This window comes from Ceratotherium simum, chromosome 28 (assembly GCF_057802395.1).
Source record: "Ceratotherium simum simum isolate JZ-2026a chromosome 28, ASM5780239v1, whole genome shotgun sequence".
Classification (NCBI taxonomy): Eukaryota; Metazoa; Chordata; class Mammalia; order Perissodactyla; family Rhinocerotidae; genus Ceratotherium; species Ceratotherium simum.
The window spans coordinates 17,876,968-17,897,201 of record NC_141927.1 but is presented as its reverse complement, the minus strand read 5'-3'; the positions used below and the strand labels follow the sequence as shown (position 1 = coordinate 17,897,201).

Genomic DNA, 20,234 nt, shown 5'->3' with positions numbered 1-20,234 from the left:
ACTGATCTGCTTTCTGTCACTATGTATTAGTTTGCATTTCCTAAAATTTTATATAAATTGGCTCGTACGGTATATACTCTTTTTTTGGTAAAGCTTTTGGACCTACCATAGTTACTCTGAGATTTGTGCATGTTGTAGTGCGTACCAATAGAACATTCTTTTTTATTGCTGTATATCCCTTGTATAGATAACACTACAGTGTGTTTATCCAGTCACCTGTTGGTGGACGTTTGTGTTTGTGCCACTTTTTGGCTCTTACAAATAAAGCCACTGTGAACATTTGAGAATAAGTGTTTGTGTGGACATACTCTTCCATTTCTCTTGGATTTCACTAGGAGTGAATAACTGTCTGGAAACTGTCTCAAGGCAGTGAGCTGGGACAATCATAGGTCTCACCTCATTTGTTTCCTGTCTCTCAGGGATCACTGTCTTTCTTTGCCTGATATCTGGTGTCCCGAATACCGTTATTTCACTTATTTTGTCTGTTTTTTTGTTTGTTTCATGTTGGTGGCTAAATCTCACCCCTTGGTGAAGTGGAAGTTCAACTATTGCTTTTTAATCATAAAAAAAATGCTAATTTAATTTTAAAACCGCCATAAATATGTGTATACTGTTAAACCCTCATTTAATAAGTAGTATGAATCTTCTTAACCAAGATGTCTTGTGTTTTTAAGGGGTGAAAACTGAATTTTTAGATTTATTTTAAACAGAAACTTAGCAACATCCTGGCTGTGTTTCTAGAGTGCGTAGAAATATAGATCCCTGTACACTTTCATCTGTAAAATTGTATCTCTGTATTGTACCTAATGCCCAGAATGGGGATTCTCAAGTTCTGACTGGGCCTCCTTCCTCAAAATACCATTCATTGTCAGTATATTCTGTTTACCAAGACTGGAAAGTAGATGTGTGTTTGGGTGTTTGCGCTTGTGTGAATGACGTACTTCATAAATTATATTACTTGTTATAAATAGGTAATGCATTCACGTAGTACAGAATTCAAAAGGTACAAAAAGATATCCAGTGAAAAATTTTGTTCCTGCTCAGTTCCACGAACTGTCAGTTCTCTTCCTTAATGTATTAACTAGATTTTATTTTCTGTATTCTTGATGCTCTGCGGTCTGGGGCCTGCCTCACTGCCTGGGCAGAGACGGCCCCTCTCAGGGCTAGCCAATGCTTAGGGATAGCAAATGACTCACCTTTCATTTGCACACTAGCCAATCCAGACCCTATGCTTGAAGCCACCTCCTTTATCAGGCCACTGTCCCCCTGCCCTAATCATTCCTGGGCCAGGTACCAGATGACTGGGGATAGCCCCCATGCTCCAGAGCCCAGTGAAATAATTCACACTAGCTAGTCCTAAGCCTGCTTATGCTGCTTTGTCTTTCGTTCTCTGTGGAAACCACAATAAAGGCTGTTACTCATGCTTTCTCCTTGCTCCCCGTGTCTCTGACTGACCTGGTGTGGCCCTGTGTGGTTTGCATGGTGTATCCCCTCCTCTTGGGAATTGTGGCTAACAAACTGTCTTTCCGGTGACAGTTGTCTCCTGATCTATTGGCTTCCCCATTCCTCCATAATAAGAAAACCCATGTTTTAAAACACTTTGAGGCAACTAGTATTTGCAGTTTCTTTTACTCATGTACAATCAAGAATATGTGTTATTTTTTCCTCATCTTTTTTACACAGGTGGTGGCGTGCGATACTCAGTGCTGTGCATTTTGTTTTTCACTTAACAGTATTAGATACTTGGCTTGAGAAAAAGGACTCTATTATAGTTATTGATGGACTTGTCGCATTCTGTATTATAGGAATGTGTGTTCATATTCATGTACCTTTCATTGCACGTTTTGCTGATCCACTGATTTTACATTGTCTAATCAATGTGTTAGACAATTAGACTCTTTACATCTTCTCATTCATTGATGTACGTCTTCCTGTTTGGGAACAAATATACTGAGGAAGAATTTTTTTTTATGGTTAAAAATAAATTCATGAGAAACGTCTGTTAAGTGGAAGTAGAGGCGTCCTTTTTGAATAAATGTGTATGTTTGTGTGTGTGATTTCTGTGTGTCTGCATGTGCCTCTTAGAAGAGTTTATACTCTTTGACAGCTATTGAATCCATTTCTGTCCACTTAAAATTTTACATGGTTTAAAAACGATTTTGAGGCTGTTTCAGCTTCCTGTTTTCTTAGCTTTTCCTTTATCAATTCTGTAGAGTTAAAATTTCATGTATTTTGGAGGTGATCCTTACTCTGAATGTCTTCTCATTATTGGATCTGGAGCGCATTACACCATTTGAATCTTGTAAGTCCTGCAGGTTCTCTGCCTCTCTCCGCTGATTTCCATCAGGCTGTGTCATACCTGTCACCTTTGAGAGATCTTGAAGGAGAGAGCCAAAGAGAAACTAGCAAACCTGGGCTTTCCTTCTTTTGCTGTCTTTTTGTCTTATTCTCTGATCGTTCTTGTACCACTCTTCTGCCCTTCTACCGTCTCTTGACCTCACTTTTAGATCAGGCTGGAACAAAACTTCCATTAGGAGCCAGAGGGGCAGTGACATGTCACTTACGTGCATCGTGCTTTATCTATTACAAGTACTTACGTACTTCATCTTTACAAGAAGCCCTGTCAGATGGGTAGAGACTACAAATACCAGGAGTCTGCTGTCTTCCCCATTTGTACTTTTTCCATTTTACAAATTATGACTTCAGAGTGGTTAAGGCCACCCAGAGGTCGGAGCCAGAAAGACGTGGCTTTCTTACCTGCTGCTTCTTGATGCATGGTCCCACGTTCACTCTGTGTGCCTTTGGCTTTGGGATGTAGATGTTGGTTTGGGAGCCAGTTTTTCTGTACCTTCTCTGTTCTTTGTATTAAGAGTCTGTGCGTTATATAATGGTTGCTTTTTAGCTAATCTTGTTTCTGTGATATGTTCAGACCAAAAAGCATGAAGCTTCTAAATAACACTAGATGTTGGAACTTAGTTTTATTAACTGTGTACTGCAGGGATCGTTAAACTTTTTCTGTGAAGGGCCAGGTAGTAAATATTTTAGGTTTTGCAGGCCATACAGTCTCTGTCACAGCTGCTCAGCTCAGTCCCTGTGGAGTGAAAGCAGCCGTAGACAATATGGAAATGAATGAGCGTGGCGGTGTGTTCCAATAAAACTTTATTTGTGGACACTGAACTTTGAATTTCATGTTCTCTTCATGTGTCACAATATATTATCCTTCTTTAGATTTTTTCAACCACTTAAGAATGTAAAAGCCATTCTTAGCTTGCAGACCATACAAAAACAGGTTGATAGTAATTTTCTGACCCCGATATATTGATGTATTTACCAGTTGGATTAGTTAGATGGTTGATTTATTTCTGAGGGAGTAGACTATTTGATATTTCTGAAGTAAAAATTGAAATTTTTTCCTGTCGCTCTAAGTGATGAATACATAGAAAAGATGATCTGTGTTTTGCTTCTCTAGGTTATTAAAATTATTCTTTAAAGAACAGGTAGCTAGACTATTAGTTATCAAGGTTAAAATCGTAGAGAAGATTTAGCAAGTTGATGATAGACTATTAGTCAGATCTCTTCTACTTTGAGAAATAACTATTTCTCATTAGAAGATAAAATATTTCCAGGTTTTGAATTCTCACACTTCTTTTTGCTGCTGTATCCTGTTAAAAATATTTCAGAGCTTGAAATTCCAGCTCATAAAGTTGGCTATGTGTACACTTATTAAATCTTTACCATTTCCTCCTTTTTTTTTTTTTTCATTCCCTTATTCTGAGTTGAAATAATCAGGCTCAAATTACTAAGTTACAGCTTCTTATGCTTTGTAGATGACAACTTTATACAGGGGCCTGTTTTTCATTCATTCGTTTACATGTAGGATAGAGTATTTAATATAGAATTATTTTATGTTCCATATAGGAAATGTTATTTGATTGCAGATAGATTTGGTGATATTTTTATATATATATAAATTATATATATACATATACAGAGAGAGTGTTTATGTGTAGTAATTCCTAAAGCATGATAGGTAAAGTCATAAAATGCTTTAGCAGACTGGGAACTCATCCGTGTTCTAGTCCAGTATCACGTTGCAACTTTTTTTTTCCTCAATCAAAGTAAATGGCGTTTTATTGTGGCTGGAACGGAGGCCGGACACAGTGCTATAGGATGTAGCTGGAGCTGCAAACAACTTCCAAGCGTTTCCGGTGACATTTGATAGCTGCAAAGGAAGGAAATGAAGGGCCGGTCACTTACAATGGCAGGAATTCATTAAAAAATAATAATAATAAGTTTACCTGTTTGTATTCTTTTCCCAAAGATATGCAGTTATTTTGGAGGAGAATTATAGATTTTTCTTACCTGTTGCTTCTGCTTATTTTTTATTTTATAGTGAAGTTTGTTAACCTTAAAGTCTAAAGAAGTCAGATTTTATTCAGTGCCTTTTCTGCACATGTTGAAATGATCCGCTTTTCCTCCTAAAATCTGTTAACCTTGACTCCTTAGGATAAACTGTATCAAGGGCTATTCTATTTTTTTATATGTTGCTGAATATCATTTGGTAAAATTATTTTAAGGAGACGTATTTTAAGATTTTGCGTTTAAGTGTCTAAGTGAGATTGGCCTTTTTTTGTCAACATGATATTAACTTTATTAAGTGGATTGGGTTTCTTCCCTCTCCATCTCTGCTATATCTGATATTTATAGGAATGGTGAAGGCAATTCCCAGTAAATTGCATTTGGCTTTTGATCTTAGGTTATCTTACATTTTATTACTATCACTTTTCAACAAGAAACAACTAGTAAAACAGAATTAAAAGCAGAAGAGAAGTCTGGAGGTTTCTGGGTGCAAATTCCTGCTCAGCCACTACCTGTGTGACTTTATAAAGATTGGCCGTTTGATTCATTTTATTAGAGTTTTCTATGGGACTCTGGAAGTTTGAACTAAATGAGTTCTGAGGGCCTTTCCAGCCTTGACAGCCTCTGAATAGAATTCCACTTTTGGCTCCAAGCTTAATCCTGCCGGCACCAGAACTGCAGTGACAAACAATAGCCGCTCAGATGGCCGCAGCTGCCAAAAGAGCTCTAGACGGGCTGTAGTTAAATGCAGCCTTAGAACACCACCTAAATAAAGACGGCGCGGTACTGCGGAGCATCTCTGAGCTCAGAGTCTAGGGCTCCAAGGGGACGGATGTTGAGTGATAAGTTTAGGAAAAATTAAGCGTTAGCTCTTGGCCTGTAAGACAATCTGTATTTTAAGAATGGGGCTGGGATTGGCTATGCTCGGCCTCCCTGCCTGTCTTACCACGTCTGCCCTTCCTTTTCAGTGTGGATGCTCGTCTTGCCTGTGTTTGGTGGGCATCCAGTGCTGGCTCAGGTCCTAGGGTAGGGGGCAGGACCATCCCGTGTTCATTTATTGTAGGCACCATAGAACCAGGCATGATACTGTGTGTAGTTGCTGCTTAATACTTATTTTTCAGTTGACTGGTAAAAGATTTTAATATTAGCGAAATTTGTATGATTTCCATTTCACCTGTTGGAAGAGGAGTCTTACGTAGTTTGAACAGGAAAAAGCTGTCCTTGGTCTAGTTTCTGTCCTCCTCCTGCCTGTGGTGCCCCCCACCCACCCACTGCACAGTCCTCCTGACCTCAGCTGTGGTCTTTGTAAATTGAAGTAAACCACCTTGTTTGGAGAGCATTTTCACTTTGTTAAAGCTGGTTGGGTACAGATCTATAGACGAGAATGTCCCATGGAAAAGTGTTTACAGAGGGACAGTCAAGGGCCACATGGGATTCTGAGCTAGTGTCTCCTGCTTCCCTGTCTCTCTGTGTTGTGCTTGCTTTAATATTTCATTTGAAAAATTAGAATAATTACTAATGATATTGCTTCCTTTGTTTTCATACATTTGATTAGTCTCTGTAGTTCTTTGATAGTTTAACTTACTCAAAGCAGGCTATCTTTCAATAGTGCACCATGGAAATAAATATTATTAAGGAGCCCAAGGTTTAAAATACATATCCCAGGGGCCGGCCCTATGGCCTAGAGGTTAAGTTCAGCACACTCTGCTTCGGTGGCCCAGGTTCGGTTCCCAGACACAGACCTACACCACTCATTGGCATCCATGCTGTGGCGGCGACACACATACAAAATAGAGGAAGATTGGCACAGATGTTAGCTCAGGGCGAATCCTCCTCAAGCAAAAAGAGGAAGATTAGCCACAAATGTTAGCTCAGGGCGAATCTTCTTCAGGGGAAAAAAAAAAAGTGCATATCCCATAAAGTTCTAAAACACTTTTGTTTAACTTGTAACCTTTCATATCTCCTATATTTATTCTGTATAGTTTATGTTAATTTTTCCTGAGAGTAGGCATTTTGCTGGTTTTTCTTAGCCTATACGTAAGAGGAAGGAGAGGTCATTATGGCTAAAACAGAGTGGATGGTTTTGGCAAATGTAGAGCGAGCACAGGTAAATTTTTCTGACTAAAGAGAATATTTCATTGGGTAAATTATTTTTGAAAACATTTTTTTTGATTAATCTCATTGCACCCTGAGGCCCATGTTGCTTGTTAAATGATCTCTTAAAAAAACAGAGAGAAGCTGTTTTGTTTTATTCAGAATAAAAGGGTCTTCTCTATCTTGGTCCTGAGTTGAAACAGCTTTTTAATTGGGACTGTTTATTTTATAGTCATTAAGGTAGATTTATAATAATTGTTAATAGGGTTACTGAAAAATATTTAGGCAGTTCTTAGTTCATTCTTCTATTGTGGGGAGGAAAGAACATGAGAATAGTACATTCAAAGATATAACCGATGTACAATTTGTGCCATATTTTACATACCAATTAAAAAAACGATAAGACTTAGCCCATTTGTGGTTCTCAGCCGGAGATGTTCAGGAGGTCCCCCCACCCCCACAGAGCTGAGGCAGCCTGCTTCCCTTTCCTTTTGAGGGAAAGCATACAATTAACTTGGATTATTTGGAGCATTTAGTGCTTTCCTACCCCAAATCGTCTTTGGGCCTGAGACTTTTTTTTTTAAATCCTCTGCCTTTTCATTGCCTTGTGTATACAGTGATACTCTATAAAGTCCTAAAACATTTCAAATGAAGACAATAACAAAATATAGAAAATAATGAGTGTTTATCTTTGGATTATGGAATTGTTCGCAATTCTTTCCTGATTCTTCTCTTTTTTTGGTATTCTTTCACGACCTTTGTTTCATATCTGAATAAAAAGGTGTATTAAATTTCTAAGACTACTGTAACAAATTACCACAAACTGAGCGGCTTGAGACAACAGGCATTTATTCTCTCACAGTTCTAGAGGCCAGAAGTCCAAAATCAGGGTCTTGGCAGGGCCACACTCCCTCTGGAGGCTCTCAGGGAGAATCCTTCCTTGGCGCTTCCAGCCTCTGGGGGCTCCTGGCATTTCTTGGCTTCTAGCAGCGTCTCTTCAGTCTCTGCCTCCATCTTCACGTGGCCTGTGTCTGTGTCTGTGTATTTCAAATCTCTCTCTGCTTTTCCCTTAAAAGGACACTTAATTGAATTTAGGACCCACTGTAAATTCAGGGTGATCTCATCTTGAGATACTTAATTACATCTGTCAAGACTATTTTTCCAAATAAGGTCATAGTCACAGGTTTCAGGTTGGATGTATCTTTTGGGGAGGGCCCACCATTCAACCTACTGCAAAAGGCATTTCCAAAAAGAAGGAAATATGCTGTTAAATGGAAGTTGGTGCAACCATTTAGATTTTTCTTTTCTTCTGTATTGGAAGGACTACATTTCATTGTTAACTTATATTCTAATAGGATTTAATGATTTGGGTCAGTAGTTGCGGATTTGCCAGAAAGATTCTGGGAGATGTTTTCGGCTAATAAGTAACTTAAGAGCTGCTGGAATCTTCATGTAGGCTCTCCTGGCTATTTCTTTGAAGTAGTTTCTGCAGTGTTAATTATGGTTCTTAAGCATTGTTTATCTCTCATAAGTCCATATCCTGTTATATTTCTCTGTATGTCAAATAGTATTTTTGAGAAATGGATAATATACTTTGTTGCAGACTATGGACAGCAGTGATAATTACAGTGACTAAAAACAATTCTGTGTTTAGGAAGCTGTTAAAATAATGAGGGCATGGATTTTTTTCAACTTTTTTAAGCTCTTGGATCAAGATGGTTAGCAAAGGATGGATCACCAAATTACCTGGAAATGTCTGTGAAATTATACGAGGTGGGTCTTCATGAATGGAGATTCTGATTTGGTGCCTCGGCAGGGGGGTGGGAAGGAAGTGGGTTCAGCCCATCATTTCTCGTGCTTCTGATGCCCACCTCTGGTTGAAAAGGGCTGGAGCGAAAGGGAGACTTCTAAACACTTCCTTTGGTAAGAACTCAACTCTGGTTCCAACTCTGCTGCTAACTCTGACGTTCAGGACTTAATTTCACATTGTTGAACCTCATGTCTTTGTTGTTAACGTGTGGGATTTGGGCTAGAAGATTTTAAAAGACCCTCTGACTCTAGCAAACTTCGTTTTGACAGTAAGAGGACATTTTAGAATGTATGATACATTTCATTAAAATTTTGTTTCAAAAACATATTAGAAAAAATTGTAAAAGATATGCCACTGTAATATTTCTAAGAAGTTTTAATTTTTTATATACATGGCCAAGTATTTCAGAGTTTTTAAAAAAATCATTTATTTGAGACTTTCCAGCCTAAGATTAGTTTTCAACCAATAAGCGTTTCTATATCCTTTCACTCTGACCTTTAAAATATTTTAATGTTTCAATTTCTTTAAATAATATACTCATTAAAAACAAAAAATGACCACAGTAAAGAAGTGTGTAAAGCAGAACATGAAAGTGCCCTCTTCTCCTCTTCCTTTGGCCCACCTGTTCCATTTCCCAGGAATAACTACAGGTAATAATTTGCATTTAACCTTTCATGGAGGTGTACACACTAATTACATATATACACATGCCGTTTTGGTTTTTGTGGTACTTGTCTAAAAGTTACACAAGCAATGTTAAATTTTACAGTCTACTCACTGTTGTTTTGTTGTCCTTAATTTGCTGATTCTTACACATTGAATACACACTGAGTGTCTTAGAGCAATCCCTGCAAAAGCAGCGGTTGCCAGTAGAAAGGTAGAAATCGCATTTCCAGATCATGATAGTAACAACTAGTGAAGAAAATTACCCTGTCCACACTCAAGACGCCTGAGACTTACAGATACTCTTTTATCACCAGATATGGCACAATCAAAGTTCTTAACGAAGAACAGAATATATTAAAGTGTTTCAGAAAAATCAATGGGGAAAACGGTTGAAAATAATACACCTAGAGAGTTCGTGCCTGTAGTCAGGGGTTCGTCAACATAGTGCTGTGATTAATACATCATTGTGAAAAAGCTGGAGAGTCCATGAAGGAACCAGGCTTGACGGAGAGAGTGTTCCTATCTGGGAGTAATGTGAGAAGCTCATATGTATTCACTGAATAATTTTGTTGTGTAATCATTATACATGTTAAATATATAATTATGATCTATATGTTGATAGTTATGTGTGTGAGTTAAGAGCTTGGGCTCTGAGATCAGGCAGGCTTAGGGTCAAATCTCAGCTTTGCCATTTACCTGGCCTTGGGACTTGACCTCTCAAAGCCTCAGATACCTTTAAAATGAAGATAGTGTATTAGTAGTTCCCGTATAGGGTTGCCGTGACTATTCATTGAAAATGACATGTATAAAATGCTTAGCCCAGAGCTGGGTCCTGGGAAGCACACAGTTAGTGTTGCCTAAAAATGAACTATGAGAGAATAGTTTAATCTTCATCTCGGCCTTTTAGGTATAAGGGCGGTTTCCTTAAATAACTTGTGTGCCTTTGAGGACAAGGGCTTTTATATGTGTGACTTAGAGTGACATATTTGGGGAAGACGTTCTGAAAAATAAGTTGAATAATTTAATACAGACTGACAAGTGGGCGACTTTGAGCTAGTAAACCTAATGACAACATCATTGCTGCTTATGAACATACATTTCATTTATTAATTTTTAGTCCTTGGCCAAGATATCATGAGAAGCAAAAAATATAAATTGGTAGAATAATGATTTTTCAAAAGTCATTGTTAAACACGGAGACTCCAGATGTTTAGGTGTTCGGATGAAGCTGTAAACTAACAATCACCTGTAAACTAGGTTTCTTTCATCACCAGCTGAGCCCTGTGAGCTGGAGACTAGTAAGAGGGAGGGGCCAGCAGGGAGGGAGTGTTATGGAGCCGTATCAGCATAGTCAAAATCTTGGAAATTTTTGGTTTTTTCACTATTTAGATTTAAGGCAGATGTTTACAGAATTTGGGTTTTGATAAACAGATTTGCTATTGAATTACTGCTTCACATTTTAACCACAGGAAAAGATTTTTGAATATTGTAGATGTTCAAGTTCTTGGTTTTGACATACGTAATTTGAAATTGGAGACTAAAGGATCAGAGATGACTATTTAAATTATTTAAATTAATTTATGAGCCAGTCCTGATGGCCTAGTGGTTAAAGTTTGTCGAGGTCCGCTTTTGTGGCTGGGGTTCAGTTCCCGGGTGTGGAACCACAGCACTCGTCTGTCAGTAACCATGCTGTGGCGGCGTCCCACATAGAAGAACTAGAAGGACTTACAACTAGAATATACAACGGTACTAGGGCTTTGGGGAGGGAAAAAAAGAGACAGGAAGATTGGCAACAGATGTTAGCTCAGGGAGAATCTTTCCCAGCAAAAAATAAATTAAGTGATTTAAAAATGCAGTTCTTCAGTCACACTAGCCACATTTCCAGTGCCTATTAGTGTCCACGTATGCTGGGGGCTACCATATTGGACAGCACCATTGTAGAACATTCCCATCATCACAGGAAGTTCTATTGGATACTGCTTTTCTGGAACATATGTTGCTGTGGTTCATGTATTATTGTCAAATAAGCAATGGATAAAGAAGCCAATGCAGTTGTAGGGGTGAGAGGACAGTAATCAGAGTAATGGGATGTGTAAATTAGGTGAGCAGATTGTTTTTTTCTTTCTTGATCTTTCCACCTTCCTCTGTTTATTCTCAAGTAGAATAATTGGAAAATGGTTCAAAGTAAATTTCCTGCCAAGCAAGGTGAACACATGGCCACACAGTATTTTTCCCCTAGAGCCAGAACCTTTTGTTTTACAGTTTTGGTTCTTAGAAAACTCCTGCTGTTGATCACAAGGACTTGCTGTCTCATTGCAGTTGGACCTTAATCCTATTGAGAAAGCCTTTTTTTTTTTTCCCTTCTCTAGCTGCCATCTAGTTGCATCCACAGTGCTGATGTTTTGAACCACTGTTTACAGAACCAAAGCCTTCAGTCCTTCCCAGGCTTCTTTTATTCTTAATGTGGGTTTCAGACTCTGAAGCTCTGGGTTTATTGAACTCCCAACTGACCACTTTGCTAAATGACATTGAGTAAGCAACTTAATCTCCCTGAGCCTGTGAAAATATTAATTTATTTATTATGGTGTACATATTGCCATATACATACAGATTAAATGAGATAATGTATTTAAATCTCATAGCACCATACCTTGGCATTGAGTAAGCTAAGGAATGATTAGAGATGAGGTCATTTGAAATGCATTAATTAACTTTTGTTTTGTAACAAACCATCCCCAAACTCAGTGGCTTAAAACAACCACCATAATTTAGTTTGGGATTCTGCTCGGCAGTTCTGGTCTTGTCCTTGCTTGGCTGATCCTCTTACGCAGTGTGGTCACTTGGCTGGTTGGCTAGAGGCTGGCTGGTCCTGGATGGCCTTACTCTCGTTTTGGGTGGTTGGTTGGTTGTCTGCTGGAACAACAGGGATGACTAGACTACATGTCATCCAAGTTCAAACTTACTTGGAATCCACAGCCCTCAGCAAAAGCCCTTGCTTTCTTTTCCCTGATTTCTGTCTACCCTATACTCTAGTCTAACTATCGTATCGTTTCTGGGATATAGTTTTTGCCTTCTAGACTTCATCCTTGTTTCTTGAAAACAAGACTCTGTCTTAATCATCTCTATTCCGAGTGGACAGCACAAAATAGTTAAATGGATACATAAATAACAGCCCCACCTCTGGGAACTAGCTCAGGTTATCTTCACCCACTAATCCTTTCATGCTCACCTTTGTGTGCTCCCTATTTTGTGAAGTCTGTTTGACCTCTTGAACTTTGAGAAGTTTGGAGATGGTTTTGGTATTGATTTATAAGAAATGTGAAAGAGTAAAATTTTATATTGAAGTGTTATAGTTGATCTAACACTCTCTGTTTTCTTAAATGACTTCTTTAAATGTCTAAAGCGGCAGTGAGAGGCTGTGAATAGTTTTTCTAACGCTGTTCGTCAGACACCGGCAGGTTTGGTTACTTAGTTTTACATACATTTATGGGGTAAATATGTAACTGCTAGCTGGTGAGAACGTGCTGTTTCTGCTGTCTCAGCCCACCTACATTTATAATAGTGTTGGTCTGCAGAATGGGATGTTTTTTCATGACAAGGAAAGTTTTTGTCTTCTCCTTTCTATTTTTAATTTAACTGTGCTCTGCAGAAAAGAAAGATAAAACACAAAGTTACAAAAGGCAGCACTTGTACATGCATTTCTCTGCTTTCGCCCACTCTGTTTTATTTTCTGACTTTCTTTTTTGGACCTATTAAATGAATAATGATTAACTATTGCTGGTTTTGTTTTGTTTTCCTCAAACTTTATGTAAGTTACAGTTCAGAGTTTATGGAGAGTTGAAATACCATAATGCAGTAATGTGTGCAGTGTGGTGTGATGGGGAGGAAAAAACCCCAAAAAAACCTCTCATCTGGGCCTCAGGAAAACTAAATTCTAATCCTGGCTTTGGTAATGACTTACTGGTGACCTTGAGACAATTTAACTTTTCTTTGGCTCAGGCAGCTGAGTTTGATCGTCTTGAAGGTTTCTCTCCAGTTCTGAAATAATGTACTGTTTCTTTTCAGTGTGTATCTTTCTGGGATTTAGTAATAAACATTACAGATGAGCATAAATGTTTAAAATGAAAGAAATGAGTACACTTATTAGGATATTTAATACCTACAAGGTTAATAACATGTACTGGGTGTACAGAAAAGGTATACTTTAAATTCATTTTGACATAGGTGTTTGTTAAGTAGGCAAGGGGGAAGGATTAGCAGGATTGAGATGTGCAAAATTACAGAGATGAAAATGAGTGTGAAATGCACAGTGAATTCTGCAGCTAAATTGGAGTGGCTAGAGTTGGGATATTTAGATAGCATTTCCATTCTGTTAAGCTCCCGGCGCGGTTGATTGCTGTAGGTAAAGTGTACCACCAGAGAATACTTCCTAGTATTAGAAATTTTGTTTTCAGGGTTGATTTTGTATGAAAATTCCACAAGAAGCACTAATCTTCCTCTTCTCTTAGGGAGCGTACCAACTCGTGCCACCCCTATAGGATGTATATGCACAGCCTCTCCTTGGTGATGGCTTTAGGGAAAAGAAAACACGGTGACACTTGCGAAAGGGTTCCTTTTGGTAGGAGTGTTGTGAATCTAGAGAGGTCTTTTTGTCAGTCTGAAATATCTTACATGTTCATGAAATATCTTACATGTCATTTAAATTTCAATAGCCACATGAGGCTAGTGGCTACTGTATTGCTTAGCTCTGGTCTGGATCTTCATCTTCCCTTGTTTGTGGTCACTCATTGCATACCATCTATGTTAGCATGCTAAACAGTCTTCATAAAAGAAATACCTTTCCTAGTCTACTTCCTGCCTCCCTGGCTCTCACTTTTATCTTCTCTTCCAAACTTCTCTGAAGTACTTGGCGGAGGGGCTTCCTCCTCGAAGAATTCTCTGCCTGTGGCTTCTGGGACACGTGGTTTTGTTCCAGCCTGTTGCTTCAGGCTTCTTCCTGGCTTTCTAAACAGTGATGTCCCCTACTTTAATAAGATTGGCCCACCATTTTCTTTATTTTTTCGTAGGCCCACTATTCTCTTTATGCTTTATACTCTTTTCTATACTTTTGATATAACCCAAATTTGTCTGTCTGCGTCTGACTACTTTCCTGCACTTCAGATCTGTGCCTTTCAATGGCTGTTCATACCATCAGTAGATGTGTCATGGTGCCTGACACATCTTGCCTGTAAATACATGTTAAATGGTTTCTGTTAGCTTATGTATAAGCTGAAAATGTGTATCATTATTTCCAACTTCAGTGTAGTTTATGCGTCTCTCTTATTCTAATACATATTTTAAATTCTACTCTTTTATAGTTTTAAGAAATTCACATGTTCACACATTCAACTATTTTTTGAGGGTAAATAGAAATAGAGTGGTGTAACCAAAACATACAAGGAAGGCAGAGTCTCTGTCCTCATGGTTTTGCAGTATACAGAAGATGACTTTTAAATGAGTGACTGTAATGCTGTGGGGTGATCTGTTAGAATAGAGGAAATACAAGAGCATGTAGAAGATAAGCCAGCAATGGGACCTCAGGCTGGGCCTGGCAGGGAGGGCCTCAGAAATGATGTTTAAGCTGAGAGGTGAAGGGGTGGATGGGAATAGCTAGGCTAAAGTGGATAAGAAATGTACATCAGAATTCAGTGCATTTGAATGGAATGAATGTTCCATTTGAGTTAACAGAGGAAAATTAATTTGAAGCATATAGAACATGCAAGTAATTCCAAACCTAGGAGATGGTGTCAGGTTTGCTTTTTGGCTTTAAATTGAATTGGTAGTATGGATGTAAGTACATCCTTATTAGCAGTCTGGTGTGCTGTAAGTAAAATGTGAAGTGGGGAGTTTTATTTGCTAACGGATATTTATTTATTTGCTAACAGAATTTTGCTAATGGGTATCCATGCAATGAATGATTATGCTTTACAGAAGCAGAATACTATTCTTCTGTGAACATGCCAAGCTGTTGCTCCATGTGATGTCACCATTGATGACAACTTCTTGATGGGCACATTAGGACAATTAGTTGGGACTAATTACAGTCATTTCCTGTCATACAGTCATGCAACGCATAATGACATTTCTGTCAGCATGGGACCACATATACGATAGTGGTCCCTATGAGATTAGCACCATGGCCTAGGTGTGTAGTGGGCTATCCCGTCTAGGTTTGTGTAAGTATGCTCTATGATGTTCACACGACAACGAAATCGCCTAATGATGCATTTCTCAGAACATATCCCCGTCGTTAAGTGATGCTTGACTGTACTTGAACTACTTAAAACCACAATCCTTGTTTACCACAAGGAGGTGGTAAACTTTTGATAGGAAAAAAAAGGGATTACCTTTAAAAGGTTTTTGAGTGATGCAGATCAAGCTTGTGCCACATTAAGCAGCATTTTCACACCATTAAGCATTATGAAGCGTTTTCCTTGAACCTCTTTTAATCTATAAGTATGGTTTGGGAAAAAACCCAGGATCTAGTTACAGTATAGTCTTTTGTTGTTCTTATTAAAAAGAGAGCATTGCGTCATTGAATGGTAGGGAAGATAATGTTGATTTAGATTCTTAATGACTATTTAAGGAAAAAAATACTTCGAATTAAATGAAAACACAAACCTTTCATTTACAAATTTAGAGAAACATTTTGAATAGCCTTTAATTGGTAGTTTTGTGACATTACTTAGGATAATAGGAGAAAATCACTTAGAGTGATAAAGACTGTTCTTCAATGTGAATTATTTGACATTCTCCCTGTGGGAAAACCACAGAAAGCTGGGCAGGAGAAAAGGTAACCCTAGCAATTGTCTTGCCACATAAAACTTCACCTGATCTTCACATGTTGTCAGATCCATTCAACGTGCACCTGTCCGCCATCAACACAGGTTGGAGAGGATGTTTTAGTGGTTGGGGGAATTTTGTTTGTTTGTGTATTTGGTGAAGTACAAGAATATATTTAATCAATTTTAATGGTCTTCTAGGTGCCAACATATGATGACAGTTTAGCAGACGGTTATTAAAATTCTAGAGAGAGATTGAAACTATAGATATTCTAGCTTGATAGAAAAATCAGAGAAATAAAGAATATGGGATTTCTTGGAGGATCATTTATTTTCTTCTTCTTATTTTTTTTTTGTATTTTTTGTGTGTGTGTGTGAGGAAGATCAGCCCTGAGCTAACATCTGTGCCAAATCCTCCTCTTTTTGCTGAGGAAGACTGGCCCTGGGCTAACATCCGTGCCCATCTTCCTCTGCTTTATGTGGGACGCCTGCCACAGCATGGCCTGACAAGCGGTGTGTCGGTTCGAGCCCGGATCCGAACCCGGGCCGCCAGCAGTGGAGCACGCGCACTTAACCACTACGCCACAGGGCCGGCCCCTATTTTCTTCTTTTATTGGAAGCTAAATGATTGTTATTTGAGCGACATTACCTGGAAAATCACATTAGTTTTCATAACACGTCTTCATTTTTGAGGGTAGATGATTCAAAGGTAATAAATCGTAGTCAATGTAATATTTTCCAATGGTTCTTTTTAAGATAGTTATAGAAGTTATTTCTGTCAATTCTTAATCATCTCTGCAGCACTTAAAGGAGATGTGGGTGAGGATGAAATCCTGGATAACCTCGTCTCATTTTTTTAAAAATATTTTCTGACAAAATGTGTATTGAAACTACTAAACAAATAGAAAATGTAACTGATTTGAGCTTCTCTACTTCGTTAATACTTCTGTCATTAACCTAATATGTTTAAGAATCATGAAAAGGAGAAAGTGTAAAGTATGTGATTTGTAAATAAAATAATTAACTGTATCTGTATGAATCATTTTTTCCTTCAGAATAAATTAGAGTTTTGCTCAGATTTTTACATTGAGTGTTGTTTCAATTACAGTATTTTGTAATTGACTATATTTTGTGAGGATTAATGAACTGTTATCATTTTATAGGTCTCATCACAACTACATCCAGAAAACTGGACAGAGAACAGCAAGATGAACACATATTAGAAGTAAGCATTTCTTTATTTTTAATTATTTTTAAAATATTGTAATTATAACTCTCATGGGAAAGAGCAATCTGGTGCATGTTAACTAGTATTCATAGCTAATATTCATAGTTATAACTATTTTGTTATATTAGCTTCTGATCATTAATAAAAACATAAAGAAAGCATTGTGAACATAGTTCCTGGCGCTTTTATACCATACTCTTTCCATCTCCAGAATACATGACCCCTATTGTAAGTTCCGTTCTAATATTTGTACTTTATACATGCGTGTGCACATACACACACACACACACAAAACTGAAAACCATATTATTTGAATTTCATTTTCTTTTACGTAAGTGGTATTTTTCTGTATGCCTTCTGTATCTTTCTTTTTCCTCAGTATTATGTTTGTTTGTTTGTTTTTTGAGGAAGATTGGCCCTGCACTAACATCTGTTGCCAACCTTCCACTTTTTGTTTTTTTCTCCCCAAAGCCCCAGTACATAGTTGTGTATCATAGTTGTAGAGTTATAGCTCTGTTATATGGGACACTGCCTCAGCATGGCTTGATGAGCGGTGACTAGGTCTGCGCCCAGCATCTGAACCAGCCAACCCCAGGCCGCCAGTGCAGTATGTGTGAACTTAACCATTGTGCCACCGGGCCAGTTCCCTGCAGTATTATGTTTTTGAGATGTATTTATGTTACTATTAATAGATCTAATTCAGCCTTTTTGACTATAGTTAGCTTGTTTCCAGTTTTTTTTGTTGTTCTTAAACAGTTACATTGTTTATGCATTTTAAACTGAATTATATAGTTCGTGCTTTTTACAAATTTCTAAAATAAAAATAGATTGAAGTCTGACATGCTCTTCTGAGATGTCCTCAGGCTTCTCCTTCTCACGGTTCATTTAAAATGCCTTCTATTCCTCAGAGGAAGAAACACAGCTTATCACTTACTGGTTGCCTTGTTTCTGGTGGGCAGTAGATGCGTTGGGAGCAAAGGGATGGGAGTAATTTGGAAGAGGAAGGTAGAGTGTAATGTGGACATCAGGCCCCCAAGATTGCTGGGTGTCATTGCCTGCAAACCAGGACGAGGCTGAGAGAAAAGGCAGCCATTGGAGAGGAAAGCTGGAGCAGAGCAAACCTGTTACCTCTGTTGACATTTCTCTATCACGTGTTAAAGGCCAGCGTTGATTATTAGAGCCAGACCTGGAAAAGACCAAGTGCTTTTGTTTAATTGCAAATTATCTGCACAACTCTTCCATTCTACCAGTAAATTCTAAACTGTAATTTTTTTTAGTTCTCTCTTTTTATATTATTGCTGTTCATAATACTGCCTGCTTAATTTCATTTCATCCTTGGTCAGAATTTTCTAACTTTGTCAGTGAAATATTTAGTTTTTACAGCTGTATATAGTGTGTGTGTGTGCACACCTATGTGCATGATTATCCCATCCAGAAAAAGTGGTTTCACAGCCACAATTACAATTAGTAATTTCTTCATGTGTTACAGCTAAGGGTTTAGTCCTAGGTTGTATAGTTCCCTTGAATCCATTTTCTTTATGATAGAGCAGAGTTTTGAATTTTTATTTAGTCACGACAGTGATTGACAGAAGGGAGAATATGGTTCCTGAAGAAAATACACAGATGGCAGAATAGCCAGAGCAGCAGGTTGCACACATTAGCATCCTGCTCGAGTCCCCTCACCCTGGTTAGCACGGTGCCGCACACCCATTGCTTGTATGCCTCCCTCCAGAGCCCTTTTTTCTCAGTGAACGTCCAAGTCTGCGTGGGAGCAGGTGTAAGACACTTAGGACTTTGAAGATATATTAAGACGTTGATGGGAACTAAGAGTTTATAATAGTTTGCTTACGTATCTTGTACGTTTTTCTATAGTCCTTTTGTGGGGGTATATTCGAGGGCCAATGCTGGCGTGGATTTGACTGTCTTGAAGAAGAGAGATTTTTTCATCACATATTAAAAGCTGTGTTACTGGCTGCTGGTTATTGAACCCAAACTTAGGAACAATTTGGTGATGAATATTAAAAAGCTTAGTATTGGTTGTATTTCTTTTATTTTTTCCTAAAGATCATATAAAAACTGAAAAGGAAACGTTTTAGGAGGTTAAAATTAAAATAGTAATTTTTATTTTGAGAGTTGGGGAAGGTAAATCATGATCTTTAAGTAAAGCAGCTACGTTACCTAGATACTCTTGATAAGTACCATCAGGATACATTCCCACTTTAATAATTTTATTCATTTATTTTTCCCCCAAAGCCCCAGTAGATAGTTGTATGTCATAGCTGCACATCCTTCTAGTTGCTGTATGTGGGACGCGGCCTCAGCATGGCCAGAGAAGCAGTGCGTTGGTGCGCGCCCGGGATCCGAACCCGGGCCACCGGTAGTGGAGCGTGCGCACTTAACCGCTAAGCCACGGGGCCGGCCCCATTCCCACTTTATAAACAATAGGAATGACACCAACCTAGCTTCAAAAGGAAAACAGTTCCATGGAAAACTTAAATCTACTGTAATGTTTTTAGTATTTCAATAGTTAATTTGGGAGGATGTGGGTGAGAGGAGAATAACGGTTACTAAGGTCATTACTTTTCACATACACACTGAAGTAAAAAGGAACATTTGATCTAGGGTGAAATTACCTCCTGTGCATGTAGAAGTATTCCCCAGGCTAGTCCTCCAGAATCTCTGATCTTCATTCCTAAACGGAATACATGAGTAATTTACTTAGAATGAAAGTAATTTTACATTTCTTTTACTGAAAATCTTATTTATTAAGTTCATCTTAAATTTAAATGTTTGTTTACCCTACTCAACGTGGAAAACTTCTGTATAAGAAAAAAGCCAAACTAAATAAAATGATTACTAGTATATTAAAAGGCATGCGCTTAACATATATTTTAAAGTGATGGTTTAGCTTATTTATTGGTGAAGCTTAAAAATGAGTTTTTAATGCAGTATGTGGAGATTTTATTTTTAAGTATATAGAGTGTATATTGTTTTGAAGAGGACTCTGAATATTTAAAAGCAAAATCTTCATGTATCTTTTCTTTAGCTTAAAAATATTAAGTTTTTGATAGTTTTAGCATTTTGGTGATGTCACATTACAGTTACAGTGGTGCAAGGAAGAGACGTGGTGTGACAAGGACAGAGCAGGGGTCACAGCTGAGTCTTTCTTAGCTCTTGCCCCGCTCCCTGAGTCCTTCTGTGAAAATGGGAGAGGTTGTTGCCTCCTCACAGGGCTGTTGTCGGAATGAGAGGAGAA

General features: G+C 38.1%; 1 protein-coding gene across 4 annotated transcripts in view; it reads left to right on the top strand.

The window, feature by feature from the left end:
• FAT1 (FAT atypical cadherin 1) overlaps window positions 1-20,234 on the top strand; it is a 132,363-nt gene that overhangs the window by 64,424 nt on the left and 47,705 nt on the right. For all 4 annotated transcript variants that reach the window (XM_087418391.1, XM_014786283.2, XM_087418389.1 and 1 more), the window contains one exon: window positions 16,914-16,975. In XM_087418391.1, the coding sequence (XP_087274517.1) occupies window positions 16,914-16,975 (62 nt within the window). The remainder of the gene's footprint in view (window positions 1-16,913; window positions 16,976-20,234) is intronic.